We start from the raw sequence: 26,897 nt of genomic DNA on the forward strand, positions 1-26,897 counted from the left end.
AGGAGTGTCCTAAAATAATCAATTTTTGGCTTATTGATTACCCTCTTGATCTCAGATTTAACAGATTTTATATCCTGTTCAGTATTAACATTTAACAGAAGGAATTGCATGTCATGGTCTGAGAGGCCATTGACTATTGGTTTTGTAATATAATTTTGTTCATTGGACTTTTCTATAAAGATATTATCAATGGCTGTTTGTGAGCAAGTGGCTACCTTAGTGGGAAACTTTACAGTGGGAATTAAGTTTAATGATAGTGTTACTAACTCAAATAAGTTCTTATTGGGAGAGTCTTTAAGGAAATCTACATTGAAATCACCAGCAACCACTATTTCTTTGTTTTTGGTTGTTAAATGGGCCAGTACAGCTTCAAGGTGGTTTACAAACAGATTAAAGTTACCTGCAGGTGCTCTATATACACTTAATATTATGAATGATTTTTTGTGAAATTCTAATTCTGTTGCACATGCTTCCATATGCTGTTCTAGGCAAAATTTATGAATGTCTATGTTCTTAAATTTATGACAGTTCCTAATGAATGTGGCAACTCCTCCTTTCTCCATTTCTGATCTACAAAAGTGAGATGCTAACCTAAACACTGTAACACTTAAAAGTTCTGTACCAGTGGTCACATGATGTTCAGAGAGGCAGATTATGTCAGCTGGGTTTGAAGACTCTAATTCATCTATGCAGATAGTTAATCCATTAATTTTATTTCTCAGTCCTCGAATATTTTGATGCAATAAAGATAGCTGACATTTCACATTGACTGAGTTAAAATTTGGTAGAGTTATAATATCTGCTGACTGTTGAAAATTCTTAACCAATAGCTGTTTATGCTGATGTAATATGGTCCTCACACATAGATTATCTAAAAAATAAACTAAACAGCCTGGCGTTTGCTATGATAATCTCAGCCAATGTCACTAGTATAGACACAGAAAAGGTAGTATACCAAAGTTACTTTGAGTCAGTAGTGAGATACAGTATTGTCTTCTGGGGGAATGCTAGCAACATGACAAAAATATTAACTTTGCAGAAAAAAATTATGAGAAACATATGCAGTGCAAAGCCAAGAGAATCTTGTCAGCCATTATTAAGAGATCTTAAGGTACTAAGCGTTCCCTCATTGTATCTGTATGAACCCTAAACTCCTTTTGTCAAATAATTCCAGCATAGTTGCAAAACTAGAAACAAGGAAAGCTTCATGATGCCTACATACAGGTTAAATCTGTTTGCACAGACTCCACAATATACGGGAACAAAAGTATACAATAAACTGAAAGACACAAATTTTAGAAATGTCCAAACAGAGGCAGTAAAAAGAGAATTGTGTAGCACCCTGGTGCAGAAATGTTATTACTCTGTTGATGAATTTTTTAATGATCTGATCATCTGAGCAGGATAAAACCAATAATAATAAATAATATTCAGATTTTATTGTGATTATATGAAAAATACTGTATTCCATGTATAATTTATCATAGTTATATGCTTACGAGTCTCCTTACATAAAATCAATGATTTAACTTGTACATTATGAGACAATATTGTAGTGTTGGCAGAAGAGCCAACACAGTGTTGCTAGAGGAGGCCGAAATGCACGCTATAAGCTCACGCAGGATGGCGTGAGGTCTGGAACAGTTCAGAGAAATAAGACTAGCAAAACAAGAGTAACTGGTAGAATACTTAACTTTAATCAATAATTGGAGTACATCGGTCTGATGGTTCATGCTTCATTAGATACATAGCAAAGGATAAATGGCGCCTTGCTAGGCCGTAGCAAATGATGTAGCTGAAGGCTATGCTAACTATCGTCTCGGCAAATGAGAGCGTATTTGTCAGTGTAGCTTTGCTAGCAAAGTCGGCTGTACAGGGGCGAGTGCTAGGACGTGTCACTAGACCTGCCGTGTGGCGGCGCTCGGTCTGCAATCATTGACAGTGGCGATACGCGGGTCCGTCGTATACCAGCGGACCGCGGCCTATTTAAAAGCTACCACCTAGCAAGTGTGGTGTCTGGCGGTGACACCACAAATATAATTCTGATTCTGATTCTGAATTTAACAGTTTGTGTGTCTACAGACAGAGTGCCAGACATGTTGCAAATAAATTAAGAGTTGAAGTGCAATTGAATGAGAAAATAAAAATTACTTCCACCGCCATGTGAAATCGGAGGGGTTTTCTGCATGACCCACCAGGAGACTGTACGTGCAAAGAATGAAACTTTGAGAAACAAAATGGAATATAATTCATACAGTTAATAATGTACAAGAGTATAGACTTCAGTAGTGCTAATTACAGAACTTTTTGAAGATATCAACAGCTAACAAATGTGGCTGTCATATTATGGTACTGTGCACAGGCATTGTAGAGGCTAGCTGTTAAAGTGATTTTTTATAAGAAAGATATGATTGTGGAAATGAGTAACAGATGTATTCTTGAACCTAAACAGTCTTAACGGAAAAGTGACCTTTCATTTTCTTTTTATTAACGATTAATGAAATCCACCTCATCTGTATTTTTGACTTTTATTTTGTTATGACCAATTTCACTTTTCTCAACATCTTCAGGAAGATTATACCTCACGCACCAAGTTGTGCTGAAGTCACGACATAGATAGTCTATTTGCCATATATAATGGTAAAGACAACAACCAGACCATCTACGCCTTGTCTTCAGCACAATTCGGTGAGGATTTAGTATAAGGCAGCCTGAAGACGTTCAAAGAAACAAAACTGGTTATAAGACAATAAATATGGAAAATTACAGCTGAGGTGATTTTCATTAATGATTAAAATATGGGATCGAGATCACCACCTTACATTATCTACTAATACAATCAGCCATCTGAATGACATTCATTTTGATATGCAGCTTGAAGTAAATAGCTTGTAGTGTGACAGGGAAATTAATAACAAATTCAATAATAACAGAAAGATTGTAGATTTTTACAAGCATTTCACTCAGAATACATTTTCTCAATTCCACATCATGACATCTTATTCCACCTTAAATAGTCAAAGACTATGAAGATGTACTGAATTATTGTTATTATTTTTTCCTGTACTATCTTTTTGCCTTCAGCTTTGCAGTGTATGCATATGTCACATATATCTCATATATAGGTAAATATTTCACGTACACAGGGAAAAAATCACAACACCAAAAAATAGTTACTATAGAGTAATGAAATTTCAGAAATAACATTTGCCTAGATAACATATTTAAGTGATTAACATTGCAGGATCACAGGTTAATGTAAGTGCGAGATAGATCATTGCAAATGAGAAATTCTGGTACATTAATAACCTGTTAACTGCCAGAATGTTGAATGCAAGCGTGGAAATTTGCGTGCATTGTGTTGTACAAGTGCTGGATGTCAGTTTGTGGGATGGAGTCCCATGCCTATTACATATGGTTGGTCAATACAGGGATGGTTAATGCTGTTTGTAAAGGACGCTCGAGTTATTGTCCAGTGATGTCATGTATGTACTCAAATGGAGACAGGTCTGGCAATAGAGCAGGCCCACACAACATGTCGACACACTGCAGAGCATGTTGGGTTACAGTGGCACGTTGGGTTACAATGGCACGTGGTTGCGTGTTGTCCTGTTGGAAAACACCCCCTAGAATGCCACTCATGAATGGCAGTTCAGCAGATCAGCTCACCAGACTTCTGTACAAATTTGTAGTCAGGGTGTTGATATAAGCACAAGAGTGCTCCTGCTGTCACACGAAATCACACCACAGACCCTAACTCCAGGTGTGAGTCTAGTGTGTCTAGCACGCAGACAGGTTGGTTGCAGACCCTCGGCTGGCCTCCTTCTAACCAAGAAATGGCCATCACTGGCACTGAGGGAGAACCATCTTTCATCAGAAAACACAACAGACCTCCACCATGCTGTCCAATGAACTCTCACTTGACACCTGTAAGTCACAGATGGTGGTGGTTTAGGACCAGTGGAATGCACACTGCAAGGCTTCTAGCTGGATGCTGTCCTTGAACGAACCAATTTGTAACATCTTTTTGTGTGTCTGTGATGACAACTGTTGCTCAAATTACTGCAGCGTATGCACTGTGCTGCACCAGAGTTATATGACAAACATGATATTCTTCCCTCTGGATAGCGCCACGTGGTCATCCAGAACCCAGTCTTCTGGCAACTGTACATTATCATGACACCACTGCCAGCAATCACGTACAGTGGCTACATTCTTGTCAAGTCTTTCTGCAATATCAAAGAAGGAACATCCAGCTTCTTGTAGCCTTATTACATGACCTCATTCAAACTTAGTGGGATGTTGATAATGGTGTCTTCATCACCTTTAAGCCATTCTTGACTAACATCAACTCACCAAGTCCAGTATCAAAGGTAACTAATGTTCACAACCATTACAGCATTTACTTAAAGCAAACCCGATTTGCATCCTTATAGTAGTATATACAGAATAGATAATGAATTTAATTGATGAAAGAAGAAAATACAAAAATACAGTAAATGAGGCAGGCAAAAAGGAATACAAACTTCTCAAAAATGCGATCGACAGGAAGTGCAAAATGGCTAAGAAGGGATGGGTAGAGGACAAATGTAAGGATTTAGAGGCTTATCTCACTAGGGGTAACATAGATACTGCCTACAGGAAAATTAAAGAGACCTTTGGAGAAAAGAGAACCACTTGTATGAATATCAAGAGCTCAGATGGAAACCCAGTTCTAAGCAAAGAAGGGAAAGCAGAAAGGTGGAAGGAGTATATAGATGGTCTATACAAGGGTGATGTACTTGGGGACAATATTATGGATATGGAAGAGGATGTAGATGAAGATGAAATGGGAGATACGATACTGCGTGAAGAGTTTGACAGAGCACTGAAAGACCTGAGTCAAAACAAGGCCCAGGGAGTAGACAACATTCCATTAGAACTACTGACAGCCTTGGGAGAACCATTCCTGACAAAACTCTACCATCTGGTGAGCAAGATGTGGGAGACAGGTGAAATTTCTTCAGACTTCAAGAAGAATATAATAATTCCAATCCCAAAGAAAGCGGGTGTTGACAGATGTGAAAATTACCGAACTATCAGTTTAATAAGTCACAGCTGCAAAATACTAACGCGAATTCTTTACAGACTAATGGAAAAACTGGTAGAAGCCGACCTTGGGGAAGATCAGTTTGAATTCCACAGAAATGTTGGAACACGTGAGGCAATACTGATCCTACGACTTATCTTAGAAGAAAGATTAAGGAAAGGCAAACCTACGTTTCTAGCATTTGTAGACTTAGAGAAAGGTTTTGGCAATGTTGACTGGAATACTCTCTTTCAAATTCTGAAGGTGGCAGGGGTAAAATACAGGGAGCGAAAGGTTATTTACAATTTGTACAGAAAGCAGATGGCAGTTATAGGAGTGGAGGGACATGAAAAGGAAGCAGTGGTTGGGAAGGGAGTGACACAGGGTTGTAGCCTCTCCCCGATGTTGTTCAATCTGTATATTGAGCAAGCAGTAAAGGAAACAAAAGAAAAGTTTGGAGTAGGTATTAAAATCCATGGAGAAGAAATAAAACTTTGAGGTTTGCTGATGACATTGTAATTCTGTCAGAGATAGCAAAGGACTTGGGAGAGCAGTTGAATGGAATGGACAGTGTCTTGAAAGCAGGGTATCAGGTGAACATCAACAAAAGCAAAAGGAGGATAATGGAATGTAGTCAAATTGTCTTGTAATGCTGAGGGAATTAGATTAGGAAATGAGACACTTAAAGTAGTAAAGGAGTTTTGCTATTTGGGGAGCAAAATAACTGGTGATGGTCGAAGTAGAGAGGATATAAAATGTAGACTGGCAATGGCAAGCTTCTTCATCTGCCAGTACCTAATGCAGCCTACATCCTTCAGAAGCTGATTAGTATATTCATCTCTTGGTCTCCCTCTACGATTTTTACCCTCCACATTGCCCTCCAGTACTAGATTGGTGATCCCTTGATGCCTCAGAACATGTCCTACCAACCGATCCCTTCTTCTAGTCAAGTTGTGGCACAAACTTCTCTTCTCCCCAATTCTATTCAATACCTCCTCATTAGTTATGTGATCTACCCATCTAATCTTCAGCATTCTTCTTTAGCACCACATTTTGAAAGCTTCTATTCTCTTCTTGTCTAAACTATTTATTGTGTACGTTTCACTTCCATACATGGCTACACTCCATACAAATACTTTCAGAAACGACTTCCTAACACTTAAAACAATACTCAATGTTAACAAACTTCTCTTCTTCAGAAACGCTTTCCTTGCCATTGCCAGTCTACATTTTATATCCTCTCTACTTCAATCATCATGAGTCATTTTTCTCCCCAAATAGAAAAACTCACTTATTACTTTAAGTGCCCCATTTCCTAACTGAATTCCCTCAGCATCATCTGATTTAATTTGACTACATTCCATTATCCTCATTTCGCTTTTGTTGATGTTCATCTTATATCCTCCTTTCAAGACACTGTCCCTTCTGTTCAACTGCTCTTCCAGGTCCTTTGCTGTCTCTGACAGAATTACAGTGTCATTACAAACCTCAAAGTTTTTATTTCTTCTCCATGGATTTTAGTTGCTACTGCAGATTTTTCTTTTGTTTCCTTTACTGCTTGCTCAATATGTAGATTGAATAACATCGGGGATAGACTACAACTCTGTTTCACTCCCTCCCCAACCACCGCTTCCCTTTCATGCCCCTCAACTCTTACAACCACCATCTGGTTTCTGTACAAATTGTAAATAACCTTTCACTCCCTGTATTTGACCCCTACCATTTTCAGCATTTGAAAGAGAGTATTCCAGTCAACATTGTCAAAAGCTTTCTCTAAATCTACAAATACCAGAAACATAGGTTTGCCTTTCCTTAACCTACCTTCTAAGATAAGTTGTAGGGTCAGTATTGCCTCACGTCTTCCAACATTTCTACGGATCTTCCCCAAGGTTGGCTTCTACCAGTTTTTTTATTCATCTGTAAAGAGTTTGCATTAGTATTTTTCAGCCATGACTTATTAACCTGATAGTTCAGTAATTTTCACACCTGTCAACACTTGCTTTCTTTGGGGTTATATTCTTCTTGAAGTCTGAGGGTATTTTGCCTGCCTCATACATCTTACTCACCAGATGGTACAGTTTTGTCATGGCTGGCTCTCCCAAGGCTATCAGTATTTCTAGTGTTGTCTACTCCTAGGGCCTCATCTTTTTACCTACTTGACCCTTTTACCTACTTTCATCTCTTGAAGCTACCCATTCTTCTTCTACTGTATTTCTTTCCACTGTTCTTGTCAATCGTTCCCTAATGCTCTCTCTGAAACTCTCTACAACCTCTGGTACTTCCATTTTTCCAGATCCCATTTTCTTAAATTCTTGCTGTTTTTCAGTTTCTTCAATTTTAATCTACAGTTCATAACCAACAGATCGTGGTCAGAGTCCACATCTCCCCTGGAAATGTCTCCTGGCCTCTTACATGTATAAAACCTTCTTTCATGAATCTTAAACCATGTGTTGGCTATGATTAAGTTATGCTCTATGCAAAATTCTATCAGGTGGCTTCCTCTTTCATTCTTTACCCCCATTCTGTATTCACCTACTACTTTTCCTTCTCTTTCATTTTCCTACTATCAAATTACAGTCCCCCATGACTATTAAATTTTCATCTCCCTTCACTTTCTGAATAATTTCTCTTATCTCATCATACATTTCTTCAATCTCTTCGTCATCTGCAGAGATAGCTGGCATATATACTTGTACTACTGTGGTAGGGGTAGGCTTCATGTCTATCTTGGCTACAATGATGCATTCACTATGCTGTTCATAGTAGCTTACCCACACTCCTATTTTTTTACACTATTAAACCTACTCCTGCATTACCCCTATTTGATTTTGTATTTATAACCCTGTATTCACCTGACCAGAAGTCTTGTACCTCCTGCCACCGAACTTCACTAATTCCCACTATGTATAACTTTAATCTATCCATTTTCCTTTTTAAATTTTCTAACCAACATGTCCGATTAAGGGATCTGACTTTCACATTCCAATCCGCAGAACGCCAGTTCTCTTTCTCTTGATAACAATGTTGTCCGTGAATAGTCCCCACCCAGAGATCCGAATGGGGGACTATTTTACCTCTGGAATATTTTACCCAAGAGGACGCTATCACCATTTAATCATACAGTAAAGCTGCATGCCCTTGGGAAAAATTACGGCTGTAGTTTCCCTTTGCTTTCAGCTGTTCGCTGTACCAGCACAACAAGGCCGTTTTGGTTAATGTTACAAGGCCAGATCAGTCAATCATCCAGACTGTTTCCCCTGCAACTACTGAAAAGGCTGCTGCCCCTCTTCAGGAAACACATGTCTGTCTGGCCTCTCAACAGATACCCCTCCATTGTGGTTGCACCTACAGTACAGGTGTCTGTATCACTGAGGTGCACAGGCCTCCCCACCAATGGCAAGGTCCATGGTTCATGGGAGGGGGGCAACATATTAACTGAATGCAATGCAGAAATTTCTTCATCAAAACAATGTTGAAGAGATTTCTTGCACTCCCTACCCACCTGACCTGGGTCCAAGTGATTTTTGACTGTTTCCAGTGATGAAAGACATACCCCATGGCCACACAGTCTCCAGTCATGATACTATTGCATCAGAAATTTCCAGTGGTCAAAACAGTCATCTAAAGAAACTGTAAGGATACTTAACGATAATGGAAATTACTGGATGGGAAGATACATAAAACCACTTTTCTATAGATAACTGGTGTGTGGTGCATAGGAACACATAATAGAAAACAGTTAATGTTAGCTTTCAAGCTCTTGCTCTTTCTCTAGTAAGAGTACACACATTCACATAGGCACAATCACACAGACACCCAAATGTGTACGCTCACAGTAGCAATGGAGTCCTGCCTCCACAGGACACACAGCTCACAGTGTACGTGTTTGGTTAGAAGAGCACCAGGATAAGTTTACCATACTCCCATGACCATCAGACACACCAGATTAAAACCCAATCAAGATTCTGTGGTACCATCTTGATCAGGCTGTTCATGCCATTGATCCTCAACTGAGAAATCTACCGTAGTGCAGCTGGCCACATCACCAGAGTCAGCATGCCTCCACATTCCTGTCAGTGCCTTCCAGAACCAAACTGATTCTCTTCCTGCACAGTGGTCCAAACTACAAAAGATGCTTACTCAGGCTTTCAACAGGTGGTCACATTAATGTGACTGGACAGTGTATGTATTTTACAATAATTTTTTCGTGATGAATATAAGCATTGGTATAAGTGTGTGTGTTTTACACAACATGACAATGTAGATTATGTTGAAATGTTAAAGATGGATAATAAATAAATGAAATTGATAAAAGTGTATATATTATTTTCTCTGATTGTATTCATTCATCATGTTCCATTGACCCTGTTATGAAGTTAATCTTCAGAGGCCATATTAAATGAGATAAGGGTGAACCTTAAAAGAGGAACAGCTCTTAATAATTAGATCTGTACATAGTGTTTATAATTAAATTGCTATTTTATGTTTTTGCTTACATAGATTGAATTTAATATAGTCATATAGAAACTCTATTACTTACAATAAAAAAGAAAAAACTCTTACTTTCTCAGTTATATCAAATAGCTGCTGCTTGTCTACTGCTGTAAACTTAATATTTGTATCACCATATCAATATTTATCAAAGCTTAACAGGAATCTACATTCTTAAGAATATTTGCCTTTCTACAGTAACCACTGCTACTTGTCATGTAACTAACATGAATCTTCCATTTTTAAATCTAAATTATGAGACAATTTGTAGGAGTAGCTTATAATGTGTGTTTTGACCTCTTAACAAATTACAACCTAAATACAAAATTCTTTTATTTTGTAGTTCACAATCACAGATGATAAACAAAACATAAATCATTTAAAAAGCACTACATCCTAATATTATGAGATTACATTGATTTTAACAGTTTTTGTGATCTGTTAACGTTGACTGTAAACAATGGTAAGGGACAAGTTGGTTGTTTGAAAAAACTGCAAGTAAAGTTTCAATAAAATGTAACTAAGATATTTCAGGTACATGCAATTTGATTCTTTTTAATCAGATAACCCTTGTTTTACAATATGTCTACAGTAATGACACATTTTTAAAATGGTAAATTCTCCCCAAAATTATATTCTTAAAAGTTCGTCAGTGAGTGCTTAATCTTGCTTATTTGTAAAATAAGTACACTTGACATGGGTTTGCTTTGGCTTACCACTGTTTTCTCGAGGGGTGAATTAATGAAACATTACTGCAAAATCTCTCTAAAATACAAATTTAAAAGTCCAGATTGTTTCACTTTTTGATATTAAGATTTGCATTAACAATTTCTGCAGTAGTGGCCTTTAACACACGCTGTCATGCGAATTCTCACAAACTATGCGAAGGGATACAACTTAACATTGTCCACTTGCTTAAATAAGTATTCGCATTTACCTGATTAGCAACATATTTTGAGGTGCATTTCCATTCAGGAATGTATTCAGAATCCTTATCTGAGTCGTAGTTATCCACATCATCCTAGATTCATACAAATAATCCATGAAAAGCATTTTCCTGTCATGAATACTCACTTGTTACTACTATTGGCAGTTTTAGCAAGAATTGCAATTGGGGATTGAGCTGCCATTTATCAGTTTATCTTGGAACTATCAACCAGCACGAATAGAGATGAATAAAGCACATCACTTACCATGCCTTACATGCAATAACTCTTATTTCTCATCAGTGGTCCCTGAGATATGTATAGAAGTGGAAAACAATATGCTGATTGATATTTTATTTTAGTATGTAAGCTTATTTTGGCTTTATTGCCTTCATCAGTACATTTCCTGATGTTGTAGATGAACATATGTCAACTTTGAGTAAACTATTATTGCTGTCTATAGTTGTTGGTTGTGATATTATTTTCAGCAATGTTTTAAAGTTGTCAAATAATTTGCTGTTAGATGTGTATTATAAGATATAAGTAATATGCATATAATATAATAACTGTCAACTTTGAGTAAACAGCTAGGTGTCAAAGTTGAATTTCTACAAGTGCCAGATAGTAAAAACCATGTTATAATATACGTGTAACAGCAAAGTATCAAACAACTTTAAAACATTGCTGAAAATAATATTATAATCAACAACTATAGACAACTATAATGGTTTACTCAAAGTTGACATAGGTCCACCTGCAACATCAGGACATGTACTTATGAAGTTAATAAACCTGAAATAAGCTTATATACTAAAATAAAATATCAAACAGCTTACTGTCTCCCAGTTCTTTGTATAATTTCCTACTGTGACGTAATATATGCTGCTGGTCCCACAAAAAAGAAACTTTGGTCTTCATATGTGTCCTATAAAGAGTCTTTTTCTTTCCCAAATTGAGAGAGAAAAAAAAGCAACTCTGTAAGTCTGTATTACTTGTAATAATTTATCATTTGGGAGTGATAGGTTCCAAATCCCCATGCTGATTTCCTAGTTTAGTTTTTTATGATTTCTCTTAATCACATAAGGTAAGTATTTGGGTGGTTTCTTTGAAAGGTATTCGACTAGTTCCCTGTCCCATTCTTTACCAGACTGAACTTGTGACTAATTACCTCATTGTCAGACCTCGTAATTCATTTCTAGTTATGTCATTGTCAGATCGACTTTAAACCTAAGCCTTTGTTTCTTTCTTCTTTTCTAAGTAAACATAGTGTTTAACTGACATGTTAATAAGTACCAATGCTTGCTTTCTTCACAGGTTTCAGTGATCCATTTGTGATAATTGAACTTCTTCCTCGGAAAGTTTTTGCTCATTGCACTGAACAGCAAACTAATGTGCAGAAGAAAACATTAAATCCACTCTTTGATGAATGTTTTGAATTGTGAGTTTTATATCTTTTATATGCATGGATTTATTTTTCAGAAAATAGAAAGTAAGTGTGCAAATAATGAAATTAAATCAGGCTATCACACATACTTTTCAGTTTTCAAGCAGTGGGAAGTCCTGGGTGGAATTACAACAATATGGAAAAGTTAAATTGCTTCTCTCCATGTGGAGGAGGCATTGAGTCACAGACAGGCACAGTGAAAACAGACTTCTAAAATATTATGCTTTCAGCAAAAGAGTTATATACCAAAATTGAAAACCTATAGCAGAGATGCTGAGTCACAGATAGGACAACAAAAAGACAGGGAGCTATTCCCGCAATATATTCTACATTCCTGTAACCCTCTTGACCTCAACCTTCATTGGTCTTTGTTCTTATCCTCTAGCCCCTTTCCTTTTCCCATTCCAGTACTACACAGTCCTCTGTTCCATCAGCACATGCACAGTCTTGTTATCTCTCTCCTTTTCTGGTAACCCTCTCCTGCCTTCTGCCTAACCTCCCTACTGCATCTAGCTGCCCTACCCTCTCTCCACCTCATCCCTGTGTGATCCCACAAGCAGCACTTTACTGTCCCCCACCCCTACCTTGCTATCCCTCCCCGACCCCACCCCAGCCTCCTTCTTACCCCCACCACCCGGCTGCATCTCCCATCATGCACTGCTGCTCACAGTGTGGCCTCAGCAGCCAGAGACTGTGGTCATATGTGTGTGAGTTGCATCTGTGTGTGTGTGTGTGTGTGTGTTGTGTGTGTGTGTGTGTGTGTGTGTGTGTGTGTGTGTGTGTGTGTGTGTGTTCTATCTCTGATGAAGGCCTTGTTGGCCAAAATCTCATTTTCTGACAGTTCTTTTGTTGTGCCTATCTGTGTCTAAGCATCTCTCTTACATAGTGAGTAGCAACTACCCTTTTCATAATACTGTTACATTCCATCCTGGATTTACATTGTTAATAGAAATTTGAAAATACACACACATTCAAACAAGCACAACTCACACACATTGCCACTGTCACTGGGCCATGGTTGAGCTCCAGTGCCCAGAGACAGTGGCCGTGAGTATGTGTGTTTTTCCTATTTTGGAAGAAGGATTTTGTCCAAAAGCTTAATAATTTAATGGTATTTTTCATTGTGCCTGTCTGCAATTTGTCTCATCTATGTGGTGAGTAGCAATCTCCTTTCCATACTGTTATTATACTTTTCAGTTTTTTATCTTTCTACAGTTTTTTTTCCTTTATTGATCCTTGTGCTTGACTATTGTAAATGAGAACTTTATTTAGATTTGTGTTGAGGTTGCTCCAACCAGGATCTCTAATTTTATATAGCTTGGGCACTTTGTTCAACTGTATTGTTGCTGTTTTCTTTTTATCTGTTTATGTTTGAGGAAAAGTATATCAAAATGTAGAAATACTTCATCATCTTCTTGAACATTACATTTATTATTGTTTCTACAGAACTGTTCTTCCTATCACGTGTTTGTGAATAGTGTGAATGAGGCATTATACTTCCTGATGTAAAAATCACATGTATTTCATGACATGACTGCCTCTGGATATTGGTTTCCAAATAATTTTGAAAGAATTGTTTAAAGAGTGTTTTGGGGAAAAAATTAAAAAAAACTGCTACCATTTACTGGCATTAAAGCACCATTAAAATGCACTGAAATTACATAAATTGACCATTTTCCTATTTGTGTAGGAATATTTATTAGCTGTTCCTCAAGCTGTGTCAAACACAATATACTACCCATAGTGACTGATCCTCCAATTTTTTGAGTAATGTAGCTCTGTACGAGAAGATCACTCAGCATCTGGTACCAGAAATAAGAAACAATGAGGCTTAGTTTACATAGATCCCTCTTCCTCAAAGCAATTCAGATATCATTGTAGCAAACAGTGTATGTGTTGGCACCAGAACACTGAAATTTGTATATTTCCATAGTTAACTATGAAGTTGTACTGGGAGGGGTGTAAAAATCCAATAATTTTGTAGATGAAAGAGGTATAAATATAGAACAAATATGAATGGTATGGACATAGGACAAAATAAAGAGGTAGTTGACACTGGTGAAAAATAGAAATAAATCTTTCAGGTAGCCCCTTGGTTAGAAAATGGGAAGAACAAGAAAGGCAAATGTGCAGCAATTGGAACAGAAAAAAATATTAGTCACTCAGAATTCAGTATGAAAAGAAACAATCCAGATATTGGGATTAGTTAATGTATGCCAGTTAATTGAAATTCAGTACTGGATGTGTGGAATTATTAATTTCTCACATATTGAACAAGCTTCAGATAATTTTTAATAACTTTTTACAAAATGCTTACAATATGCAATTTATTCTAGTTCAGTGACACTGGAGCAATGTCGACATGAAGGTGCCATGATACTCTTCACAGTGATGGATCACGATGTTCTCACATCAAATGACTTTGCTGGTGAAGCTTTTCTGGCACTGGGTAATATACCTGGTGTAGCAGATAACAACACAAGTATTGACAACTTCCATGGATTAAAACAGGTTGATCTGAATCTCATGCACCAAAAGAACAAAAGTAAGTTACTTGCTAGTATATAGAACAGCCGTATTTCCATATTTATTATCTGTTGATTGAATCTTGTGCAGTACAGCAGACTTTATGACACTAGATGTCTTATACATAAGTGCATTGATATACATAGGCACAAATGTTGTTCCATACGTATAAAAAAATTCATTTATACAGTTATATAGCAAGCTACAGTTTGATATTTAAACATATACTAATATCACATATTATCATAATATTGTCTTACTGAATAGATGGAGTAGTACTGTATTTGTTTCTGAAACTTTTTATATGTCAGATAGATTTTATAGTATTAGATTGTTTGGTGTACAGTTTTATCCCCAGGTGATAGGTTTGTCAAAATTTGATATTCAAGTACTGAAGCCACTTCAACACTTTATTAACTTAGATACACAGAGTGTAATCAGAGTATGCTTTACACTAGAGCATGACACATGAGAACAATAGTGGACAGTACAATAAAGACAACAATTTCCGAAGAGGCACACTTGTTCATTGTTTTTGTGTTTATACTGGTGGCAGCTGTCAATATCAGCAGTCATTGCTGCCACAAGTTCCTTCTAGACATCTGTTAGTGTTTTTAAGTATAAAATGAAGATTGTCTTGCTGCCTCGTGCAGTTATTCTAAAAATCTGTTTTTTTTTCATATATTTTTAAAATTAATTTCATGTTTCTTGACGAAGAGTAATCTGGTAACTTTTTAAACAAATATCTTCATTAATCTCTAATGCTCTTCCTTATAATGATTCTATTAGATCTCTTTGGAATTATTAGTGTGCTCTGTGCTTCAGGAAAGTTATCCCAGAAAGGAATTCCATGTTTTAAATGTGAATAAAAATATGCATAATATCTGCTAGGAATTGTCTGCTCATTTATGGGGCTTTTCAAGATGCTTAAGGCATAAGATCCTTTACTCAGGTTTGAAATAACATGGTTTTTCATTTTATTTACATTTCCTTTTTGCATGTAGCCATTATTATTATTATTGCTATTGTTATTATTATTATTATTATTATTATTATTGTATGCATCAGTTACAGTAATACACATTTAGCAAGACAAAGAAATATATACAAAAATGAACATGTGAAATTGTATACAGTACACAAGTTTTAAAATGGCTCGGACTACACTCGGATGTTGATGGACTTGATCGAGCGAGTGCCTCATGGGATGCTTGATGGAGCTTCTCAATGCCACTAGGGAAGCATCTGATTGGACATTCATTCACAATGTGGCTCATTGTTTGGGTGTCACCACAGTCACACACACTGTCACTTGAAAAGCCCCACTTATGTATGTTGTATTTGCACCTACCCCCTTCAGTCCGATATCTGTTTAACTGCACCCACACCTCCCTTGATTGGTGGAAGCCTGGAACTGGAACTGTTGGATTGTCTACAAGTTCATGGTTTCGGTTCTTGTAGCTTGCCACTCACGTTTCCACTCTGCATCCTGGTCAAATCCTGTGGATAGCATTTGGACTCCCATTTCATATGCTGGTCTTCTAGATTTGAGGCATTTCCTGGGTAGTGATAGCAAACTGTCATGCAGAGGGATCGAGTTGTTTTCAGAAACTTGCTAACAGAAGTTGTAAAGAGCAGCCTTTCGACAGAGGTCTGGTGGACAGATGTTTGAAAGCACTGGTAGCCAGCAAATAGGTGTAGACCGGACTGTACCACTAATTACTCTCATAACTGAGTTCAGTTGGACATCTACTTTCACTACATGGGCACTTCAGAGCCAAACTGTTGCACAGTATTCTGCTGCAGAGTATACCAGTGCAAGGGATGCTCCTCAGAGGACTGATGTGGTTGCTCCCCATGTACTGCCTGCCAGCTTACTCACAAGGTTCACTCGGGTTTTATCTTCTTGGCCAAGTTGGAAAGGTGTTTTTTGTATGTTAAAGTTCTGTCCAGAGTGACTCCCAGGTATTTTGGGCTTTCATTGTAACTGACTGTGCCAAGAGGGCCGAACTGTGGACTGATCTTTGCTGATTAAAGGCGACTTTTGGAAACATTGATCTCAGTCGCTATGTCTCAAAATACTCATAAAGTTTAGTAAGGCTGTTTGTTAGGTGTTCTTCACATTCAGAAAGGTCTTCACTCTGATATGAAACTGCCAGGTCATCTGCATATTGAAATTTTTGGCAGGTCAGCTGTGTAGAGGTTGAATAACACTTGAGCAAGAACAAAGCCCTGAGGTAATCCGTCATTGAGTACATGCCATCTGCTTTTCTCTTCTGCTTGATGTACTTTAAACTGCATATTGCTTAACATGTTACTTAAGAGGTTGCCTAGAGTTTTGCAAGGTATTGCTCTCAAAAATTTCAATAATAGGCCACACCATGTCATAAGCTGCTGACAGGTCAATGAACACTACTCCAGTTTTAAGTTTCTTTTGGTATCCAGATTCTATGTGAGTAGTCAAGGAGAGCACTTGTTCACAGCAGCTTCTATAGGGTCTGAATCCAGCTTCTTCAGGTGGTATCACAGCATTAATTTGATCCTGGATTCAGTTTAGAATCATTCTTTCCAATAGCTTGTAAGTACTGCTAAGTAGAGATATTGGGCGGAAGTGTTCTGCAAATATTCCCCCTTTCCCTGGCTTTTTGTTAGCAATAATTTTTGCTGTTTTAAATTTTATGGGTAATGTCACTGTATGAAGAATTTCGTTTAACAGGCAAACTAGCCAATTTTGCATTACCGTCCACTGTGTGGCAAAAATTCAGGGTAAAGCCCATCTGCACCTGCAGCTTTTCTACATTTCGTATGCTTAAGGACTGTCTCCAGTTCAGTGATTGTAAATGGAGAAGAGAATTCTGGATTATGTTACAGAGATTTCTTGACTTCTGTAAGCTCTCTCTTTACTTGCCGAAGATTTGCTTTGTCTGTTGGGACCTTAGAAACTCTCACTAAGTGACTGCCGATTGAGTCGCATGAGACCGTTGAGTTTTCTTTGTTGTGGGAAGCGTCTTTGTGAATCAGCATCCATGCTTTTCTACTGGAGTGTGTGAAATCGAGGTCCCTTGTTTCTTTGTGCCATTTTTCTCTCCTTTGTTCATTCAAGGAATTCATAATGTTCGTAGCTGTTTCTTGGTCTCCACTTTCCTTGAATTGGTTAAACAGCTGGTTGATCTCTTCATTCCAGCCAGTAATGTATTCTTTCCGGCATCCTCTGGGTATGCTCTCTCTGGCAATAGATATTACGATCTTTAAAAACTTTGAGTATCATTTTGGAAGTGTTGGGACCTGTGTTATTGACTCGTCCAGTAATTTAGAAAATTTATCCCAATCTGCTTTTTGAAAGTTCCAGCGGGATACAGGAGCAGATCACACTGGGGGAATGTGTAGCCCGTAGGAGATGAGAATGGGGCGACGTTGGCTTTTGGGAAAGTCATGCAGGACTTTTCTGATGATAGTTCCGCTACTACTCTCCGAAGGGTAAATAGTTGACAGGCAGAGGTCAGGTGTGCTCTCTGTACCCCATCTTCCAGACCTGAATGTGCCTTTTTCCTTTGAATCATAATGGAGCTTAGTTTGCTTCCATCCATTCTGCCAGACTTCTGCCATTTTCATCCTCTTCAGCATAGCCCCACTCATAACTATGGCTGTTAAAATTGCCTACATATTGCAGGATGTTCTAGCACTGGGAGTTTGCACCAAGTGCTATTCAGTGGTTTGTAGATATTTGCTATTTTTATATTTCTGATCTGAATCACCACTACCATCACGTTTTCTTTGTCTGTTTTCTCCCTGAAAATAACTGAGACATCCTTTAAGTTGTTGCGGACAAAGCTGGCAACTCCATATTGAGGGTGGTTAATTCGGGACACTAATTTATAGCCTGGGATGTGCCCTCGCTTCCACAGAGCATTGTCATCTTCAGTATGAGTCTCTTGCAGTACTAAGATATCTGCCCTATTCCCTCTCAAAATTTTAGATAGTATTTTGCCCTTATTTCTGGACAGTCCCTCAACATTCAGTTGACATATTCTGAGCATGTTTCCACGTTGGCTCTGAACAGTGCCGTTTGTATAGAGTTTCATATTGTTGTTAATTTTGTAATCAATGTTGGAATTATCTTTAAATTGCCTTCTGCGAGATTTAGCCTAATTGGATTAAAACTGTGTGCCAGGCTGAGACTCGAACTCAGGACCTTTGCCTTTTGTGGGGAAGTGGTAACAAAATGAGCTACCCAAGCGCAACTCACAACCCATCCTCAGAGCTTCAATTATGCCAGTACCTTGTCGCCTACCTTGCAAACTTCACAGAAGGTCTTCTGCAAACCTTGCAGAAGAGCTTCTGTGAAGTTTTGAAGGTATGAGATGAGGTACTGGCAGCACTGAAGCTGTGAGGATGGGTAAGGCAGAAGTCCCAAGTTTGAGTCTCAGTCTGGCACACAGTTTTAATCTGCCAGGAAGTTTCATATCAGCACTCACTCCACTGCAGAGTGATAATCTCATTCTGGAAACATCCTCCAGACTGTAGCTAAGCCATGTCTCTGCAATATCCTTTCTTCCAGGAGTGCTAGTTCTGCAAGGTCCACAGAAGAGGTTCTGTGAAGTTCGGAAGGTAAGAGATGAGGTACTGGCAGAATTGAAGCTGTGAGGATGGGTCGTGAGTCGTGCTTGTGTAGCTCAGATGGTAGAGCAGTTGCCTGCAAAAGACAAAGCTCTCGAGTTCGAGTCTTGGTCTGGCATACAGTTTTAATTTGCCAGAAAGTTTCATATCAAAGAACTCTCCACTGCAGAGTGAAAGTCGCACTATGGAAACATCTCCCAGGCTGTAGCTAAGCCATGTCTGTGCAATATCCTTTCTTCCAGGAGTGCTAGGTCTGTAAGTTTTGCAGAAGAGCTTCTGTGAAGTTTGGAAGGTTGAAGACGAGGTACTGGCAGAATTGAAGCTGTGAGGATAGGTCGTGAGTTGTGCTTGGGTAACTCAGATGGTAGAGCACTTGCCCACAAAAGGCAAAGGTCCCAAGTTCGAGTCTCAGTCTGATGCACAGTTTTAATCTGTCAGGAAGTTCCCTTAATATTGAACATTCCTCCTGGGACACCCTGCAGAATTATGTAGTGAGATATTTATTGTGGATAAGAGCATCACGGAAGGCCTCCCTGTACCCCAGATCATATTTCATCCTAGTAGTTCTCTTTTGTAACACAAGCATTTTGTTCAAGTACACATCGCAGCCCACCCCGTATAGTCCTATCCCATTATGCGTAAATGGGGAATCTTTTGCATAGTATACTATTTTCAGTGTTTTATTCTGCACAATTTTGGAATGTTGATTTAACAAATACTATGGACTGCTTATTTTTCTGCATATGAAATTAACATGGCTTTCCCATTGAAGATTGCCATTCAAGTGCAGACCTAGAAATTTACAGATTTCATATATGAAATTCCACAAGAATTTCCTACACATTTGTGGGATGAGTTGCCTGCTTTGAACTCCAGTAACTGAGATTTTGTGGTATTGACTTTAGGCTCTGGTTGCTAAAATATTTAGTCACTTCTGATGTCATATGTGTTGAAAAATATGTTATATCTCCTCATCAGCATCATAAAACAGCAGAGATGTGTCACCAGCATAAGCAGTTATTTGGAAATTATAAAGTTGTTCGACATCACTTACATACACAAAAAACAGAAATGATCCCAGTATTGATCCAGCGGCATGCCGTGTGTTACTGTTTCAGTCATAGACTGAATTTGGATTTTCGTCACTCCACTTTGGTAATAAATATTTGTGGATTGTTTATAGTTTTTAGGTACAGAGGCTGAAGTTCAAGAGAGTTGTTGCTTGACATTGCATGTCCTCTGCTTCTTCAAAAGTGGAGGACATGGCAAAAATGTGAATATTTGCACATCGGGGTGTACTCTTCTTTTTCATCCCCATTCACCCCCCCCCCCCTTCTTCTCCCCCCTCTCCTCATCCTTTGATAGGTAAGTGGTTCTTATCCCCACAGTGATTCTTTGCAGACATTAAGTGATGATATGTATGCCAAGTTTGGTTTAAATCATTCCAGTAACTTTGTAAGAGATATGGAACATACAGACATATGCATGGATACCGTATTTTTAATCTGATTTTGATGAAATAATCCCCAAAGCAATTCTCATGTTACTTATGAAAATCTGATGAAAATTCATCTAATAGTTTTGGGGATTAGTGCACAGATCTTCTTCTTCTTCTTCTTGTTATTATTATTATTATTATTATTATTATTATTATTATTATTATTATTATTATTACACACATTACAGGGCTTTATCAGACCATGCAAATAATTTATGACTACTTGTTCTTCCTGTCCTTCAGTACTTTTTCATTCATTTACTAAAGGCCCTTTTCCTTTCTTCGGTCCACTTTGGTCTCTGGGGTTTAGGTGCTGTCTTCTCTGACATTACTTCCCTCTTGTGTATTTTGTGTCTATAGACACTTTTGTCTGTCATGTCCACTGAATCTATCTGTGCTTTTTCCAGATCAATTTTTACTTGTGCCATCCAAGGTGTAGTGGTTTTAAGCATCTGTATGTATATGAGCATTCTGTGGTTGAGCCTGGTCTGTGAGAGTCTGCTGATATGGCCATAGAATTTTAGTCTCCTTTTTCTGATGTCCACTGCGAGGTTGGACAACTTCTCTATGGTGTTTCTGGAATGAAGCCTGTATCCTTTGCCTGTGAGTTTTATTCCAATAATTTTCCTGATAATTTTTCTTTCCTCTGTGAGGATGTTCTCTAGGTAACATCAGTGTCTTGCAGGCATATAGCACCTCAGATTTGATTACAGTATTGTAGTGACAAATTTTGATGTAGGTGGAAAGACATTTTTTGTTGTAGATACCCTGTGTTTTGTATAAGGCTCTCTTTGTCTTCAGTAACCTGGTGTTCTGCATGATTTTCTCCTTTCCTGTCGGTTCAAGCACTTCCCCTAGGTATTTAAAATGAATGACTCTGTTGACCTTGCCATATTTTGTGTTTAAATTCAGTATGTTGAATTTTGTGCAGAAGAACTCTGTTTTTGGAAGGAGATCTGTAGCCCTACTTTTCCTGCACACTCTTTGAATACTTCTACCTGCCTGATTGCTGTGGTTTTGTTTTCTGCAAGTAGTGCAAGATCATCTGTGAAGGCTAAATAGCCAACTTCCAGCATCCTTGGGCCATCCTAGTTGCACTGGCTTCTAGAATGCTTGTAATTTCAGCTCTTTCTCCCATCCCTTAATGACGTTGTCCAATACTAGGTTGAAGAAGAGTGGTGAGAGACCATCACCTTGATGCACACCTGCCCCGATCTCAAAGGGTTCAGAGATTTCCCCCCTAAATTTCACTTTTGATGTCATGTTTATCATTATCTGTTTGATCAGTCGCAGTGTCTTGTTGTCCAAACCTTGTTTGTATAGGATGTTCAACAATGACTGGCAGTCAATGGAGTACTAATCTTTCATAAAATCAATGAAAGTGCATATGACTGGTGTATTTCTGAGGGCTTTGATTTTCAGCTTAGTTTTCAAATTCAAGATTTGTTCTGCACAGGAGCGACCAGGTCGGAAGCCCACCTGATCCTCTCTGATCTTGTGTTCCAGCGAGTCCTGTGTCCTTTTGAGTAGGCATGCTGAAAGTATCTTGTTTATGATTTGTAGTAGGGAAATGCTCCCATAATTGTTTACATCTGTGTGGTTGCCTTTTCTATGTAATGCGTGAATCAGGGCACATTTCCAGTCATCTGGCAGCTTTTCTGATATCCAGATGTCTGTGTGATTTCTCTAAGTGAGTTTGGTCAGAGGTTTTTCAGTAGTTCAGCCACTATACTGTCTTCACCAGATGTTCTGTTGTTTCTGAGTTTGAGTTTGAGGATGTGTCTGTGGACCTCCTCTTGTGTTGGGGCTAGTGAGTTCATGTGCTTCTCTGCCAGTTCTTCCTCTATGAATCTTTCTGTGGGTTCTGGGCAATTCAGAACCTTGCAGTTATCCTTATTTGTCAGTGCCAATTTTCCATCACTTTTTCTGAAGCAGAGGTTCTGTGGTGTGTATCCTCGAATTTTTCCTGCAAATGTCCTGTAGAAATGCCTTGTGTTGTAGTTAAGGAAGTTGTCCTCAATGGAGTCCAAATGTTCTTTCATGAATTTTCTCTTGGCTTGTCTGATAATATTTGTCGGTCTTTTTCATGTTTTGTTGAAAGTATGTAAATTTCTGGGGAGTTTTTTTGCTATCGTATTTCTGGTATGCAACTTTCCTAGTGACGAGTGCATTCTCACAGTCAGTGTCTCACCAAGGGTGTTCGGTGTTCTTCTTCAGAGGGATGAGGGCTTGTGCTTTGGCACCAATGGCCTTTGTAGTCTGGTCCCTTCAACCTCCACAAACCAAGCAACCAACCAGCTTGTGCGTTTTCTGTGATTTTTTGGTGGAAATTTTGCCAGTCATTGACATTTTTCTTTTTTCCAGGCTTCTTTCACTCCAGATTCTGTGATCTTCTTTGTGTCAAATTTTGGTTAGGGGGCTTTCTTACTGAAAGTTCTCTTTGGGGTGAATTTCTTATTAGAATACATGACGATCATTTGTATTTGTGTGATTTAGCCTGAAACCAAAATTTAGCAGATACCTTTTTGTACTGAAGTGGATGATTTCACACTTTTCATTACTTAGAGTCATCTGCCAGTTTTCACACCATACAGATATCTTTTCTAAATAATTTTGCCATTGATTTTGATTATATGATGTCATTAAAAAATGGTAAATGGAGCATCATCTGCAAACATTCTAAAAGGGCTGCTCAGACTGACTCCTTAAATTGTTCATATAGATCAGGAACAGCAGAGAGCCTATAAAACACTCTTGGGGAATGTCAGATATTATTTCTAATTTACTCAATGACTTTCTATTAATTATTATGGACTGTGACCTTCTTGACAGGAAATTGTGAATCCAGTCACACAATGGAGATGATACTCCATAGGCATGTAATTTGATTGGAAGTCCCTTGTGAGGAATGGTATCAAAAGCCTTCTGGGAGTCTAAAAATGTAGTTGTTGTTGTGGTCTTCAATCCTGAGATTGGTTTGATGCAGCTCTCCATGCTACTCTATCCTGTGCAAGCTTCTTCATCTCCCAGTACCTACTGCAGCCTACATCCTTCTGAATCTGCTTAGTGTATTCATCTCTTGGTCTCCCTCTACGATTTTTACCCTCCACGCTGCCCTCCAATACTAAATTGCTGAGCCCTTGATGCCTCAGAACATGTCCTACCAACCAATCCCATAATCTAGTCAAGTTGTGCCATGACTCCTCTTCTCCCCAATTCTGTTCAATATATCTTCTCATTAGTTATGTGATCTACCAATCTAATCTTCAGCATTCTTCTATAGCACCACATTTTGAAAGCTTCTATTCTCTTCTTGTCCAAACTATTTATCGTCCACATTTCACTTCCATACATGGCTACACTCCATACAAATACTTTCAGAAACGACTTCCCGACATTTAAATCTATACTCAAAGTTAACAAAATTTTCTTCTTCAGAAACGCTTTCCTTTCCATTGCCAGTCTACATTTTATATCCTCTCTACTTCGACCATCATCAGTTATCTTACTCCCCAAATAGCAAAACTCCTTTACTACTTTAAGTGTCTCATTTCCTAATCTAATTCCCTCAGCATCAACCGACTTAATTCGACTACATATCATTATCCTAGTTTTGCTTTTGTTGATGTTCATCTTATATCCTCCTTTCAAGACACTGTCCATTCTGTTCAACTACTCTTCCAAGTCCTTTGCTGTCTCTGACAGAATTACAATGTCACCGGCGAACCTTAAGGTTTTTATTTCTTCTCCATGGATTTTAACACCTACTCCAAACTTTCCTTTTGTTTCCTTTATTGCTTGCTCAATATACAGATTGAACAACACCGAGGAGAGGCTACAACCCTGTCTCACTCCCTTCCCAACCACTGCTTCCCTTTCATGTCCCTCCACTCCTATAACTGCCATCTGCTTTCTGTACAAATTGTAAATAGCCTTTCGCTCCCTGTATTTTACCCCTGCCACCTTCAGAATTTGAAAGAGAGTATTCCAGTCAACACTGCCAAAACCTTTCTCTAAGTCTACAAATGCTAGAAACATAGGTTTGCCTTTCCTTAATCTTTCTTCCAAAATAAGTCGTAGGGTCAGTATTGCCTCACGTGTTCCCATATTTCTACGGAATCCAAACTGATCTTCCCCGAGGTCGGCTTCTACCAGTTTTTCCATTCGTCCGTAAAGAATTCGCATTAGTATTTTGCAGCCATGACTTATTAAACTGATAGTTCGGTAATTTTCACATCTGTCAACGCCTACTTTCTTTGGGATTGCAATTATTATATTCTTCTTGAAGTCTGAGGGTATTTCGCCAGTCTCATACATTTTTCTCACCAGATGGTAGATTTTTGTCAGTACTGGCTCTCCCAAGGCTATCAGTAGTTCTAATGGAATATTGTCTACTCCCGGGGCCTTGGCCTTGTTTTGACTTAGGTCTTTCAATGCTTTATCAAACTCTTCATGCAGTATCATATCTCCCATTTCATCTTCATCTACATCCTCTTCCATTTCCATAATATTGTCCTCAAATACATCGCCCTTGTATAGACCCTCTATATACTCCTTCCACCTTTCTTCTTTCCCTTCTCTGCTTAGAACTGGGTTTCCATCTGAGCTCTTGACATTCATACAAGTGGTTCTCTTTTCTCCAAAGGTCTCTCTAATTTTCCTGTAGGCAGTATCTATCTTACCCCTTGTGAGATAAGCCTCTACATCCTTACATTTGTTCTCTAGCCATGTTTGCTTAGCCATTTTGCACTTGCATTCGATCTCATTTTTGATACGTTTGTATTTCTTTTTGCCTGCTTCATTTACCGCATTTTTATATTTTCTCCTTTCATCAATTAAATTCAGTATTTCTTCTGCCACCCAACAATTTCTACTACTCCTCGTCTTTTTACCTACTTGGATGAGTACTTCTCAATAAATCTTTTTCTTCAAGGTAATTCATAATATTCAGACAGAGTTTATGTTCAAAATTTGTACTACAAATTGATGTCAGTGATATGGATCTGTAATTGAATAGATTACTTCTATTTTCTTTCTTAAGTATTGGTGTGACCTGTGCACCTTTCCAGTCTTTAGGCATGGATCTTTTGAAGAGTGAGCAGTTGTATATGGTTGCTAAATATGAAGCTATTGTATCAGCATGCTCTGAAAGGAACCTAATTTGTATACAGTCTGGACCAGCAGTCTTGCCTTTATTGGATGATTTAAGCTGCCTCACTACACTGAGGATATCTCCATGTGATGTACTCATTTTTGTAGTTGTTCTTGGTTCAAATTCTGGAATATTTATTTCATCTTGTTTGCTGAAAGAATTTTGGAAAATCATTTCCAGTAACTCTGCTTTAATGGCACTGTCATCAGTATATTACCTGCCAATGCAATCACACAGTGAAAGTATTTACTGCATCTTGCCACTGATGTACTTTACTTATAACCAAAACCCCTTTAGGTTTTCTGTCAGATCTAAAGACAGGGTTTCTTTGTGGAAACTATTAAAAGCATCTCACATTGAAGATCACACTAAATCTTGAGCTTCTGTAAAACTATGCAAATCTTGGAGATTTTTAAATTTGGAATGCTGTTATTATTACTGTTATTATTATTATTATTATTATTATTATTATTGCTGCTGATACTGTCTCTTAATTATTCGAAAGGGAAAGGTAACCTTTGGAGCTGGTTAAGCTAGACCACAACGGTTCTGATGTGGTAAGCAGCTGAGCACAGTAGTTGAACATTTATTGGATTACTTAGTTTACAGATAATTCATACCTTCTTTTTCTTAAAACATTGAAACCAATAACCCATAAAACACTAATATCGTGCAAATCAATACTGAAAAGTAATTACTGAAACTCTAAATTACCCAAAATTTCTTTTCCCTCTAACATTATAACCAATAACCTTTAAAAAAATTAAAATGATTCAAGGTATTTAAAATAATCACTGAAGTTCTAGATTGCCCAAGTTTTCTTTTTCTTTAAATATTAAAACTAGTAACCTTAAAAATTTAAAATCATTCAGGTCTTCTTTCTAAACCAAATAAGCTTAAATTCAGAAACTCTTTCACATTAGTGCACTGTAAATGGTCATAGGGATACTGACATGTGTGTATGACTGAACACCATTTCAGTCAATCCGGTTGTGAGAAAACCAACATTACAGAAGAACTAATAACAAAATTTAATTACAATTCCCTGCAGGATAACATGTGCTAGTGCAGCTGCACACAAATCAACCTTTCATCTGTGTCAGATATATTGCTTTTATACGGTCTCAGGTTAAGGACAAATTCTGTAAACAACAAATTATAAAAAAACATCTCCA

The 26,897-nt window shown here is 38.0% G+C and overlaps 1 protein-coding gene across 1 annotated transcript in view; it reads left to right on the forward strand.

Annotated features, from left to right (window-relative positions):
* LOC126176419 (BAI1-associated protein 3) overlaps positions 1-26,897 on the forward strand; it is a 394,605-nt gene that overhangs the window by 348,240 nt on the left and 19,468 nt on the right. Inside the window, exons 22-23 of the mRNA XM_049923576.1 lie at positions 11,800-11,923; positions 14,266-14,474. Of these exons, the coding sequence (XP_049779533.1) occupies positions 11,800-11,923; positions 14,266-14,474 (333 nt within the window). The remainder of the gene's footprint in view (positions 1-11,799; positions 11,924-14,265; positions 14,475-26,897) is intronic.

This window comes from Schistocerca cancellata, chromosome 3, assembly GCF_023864275.1.
Source record: "Schistocerca cancellata isolate TAMUIC-IGC-003103 chromosome 3, iqSchCanc2.1, whole genome shotgun sequence".
Classification (NCBI taxonomy): domain Eukaryota; kingdom Metazoa; phylum Arthropoda; class Insecta; order Orthoptera; family Acrididae; genus Schistocerca; species Schistocerca cancellata.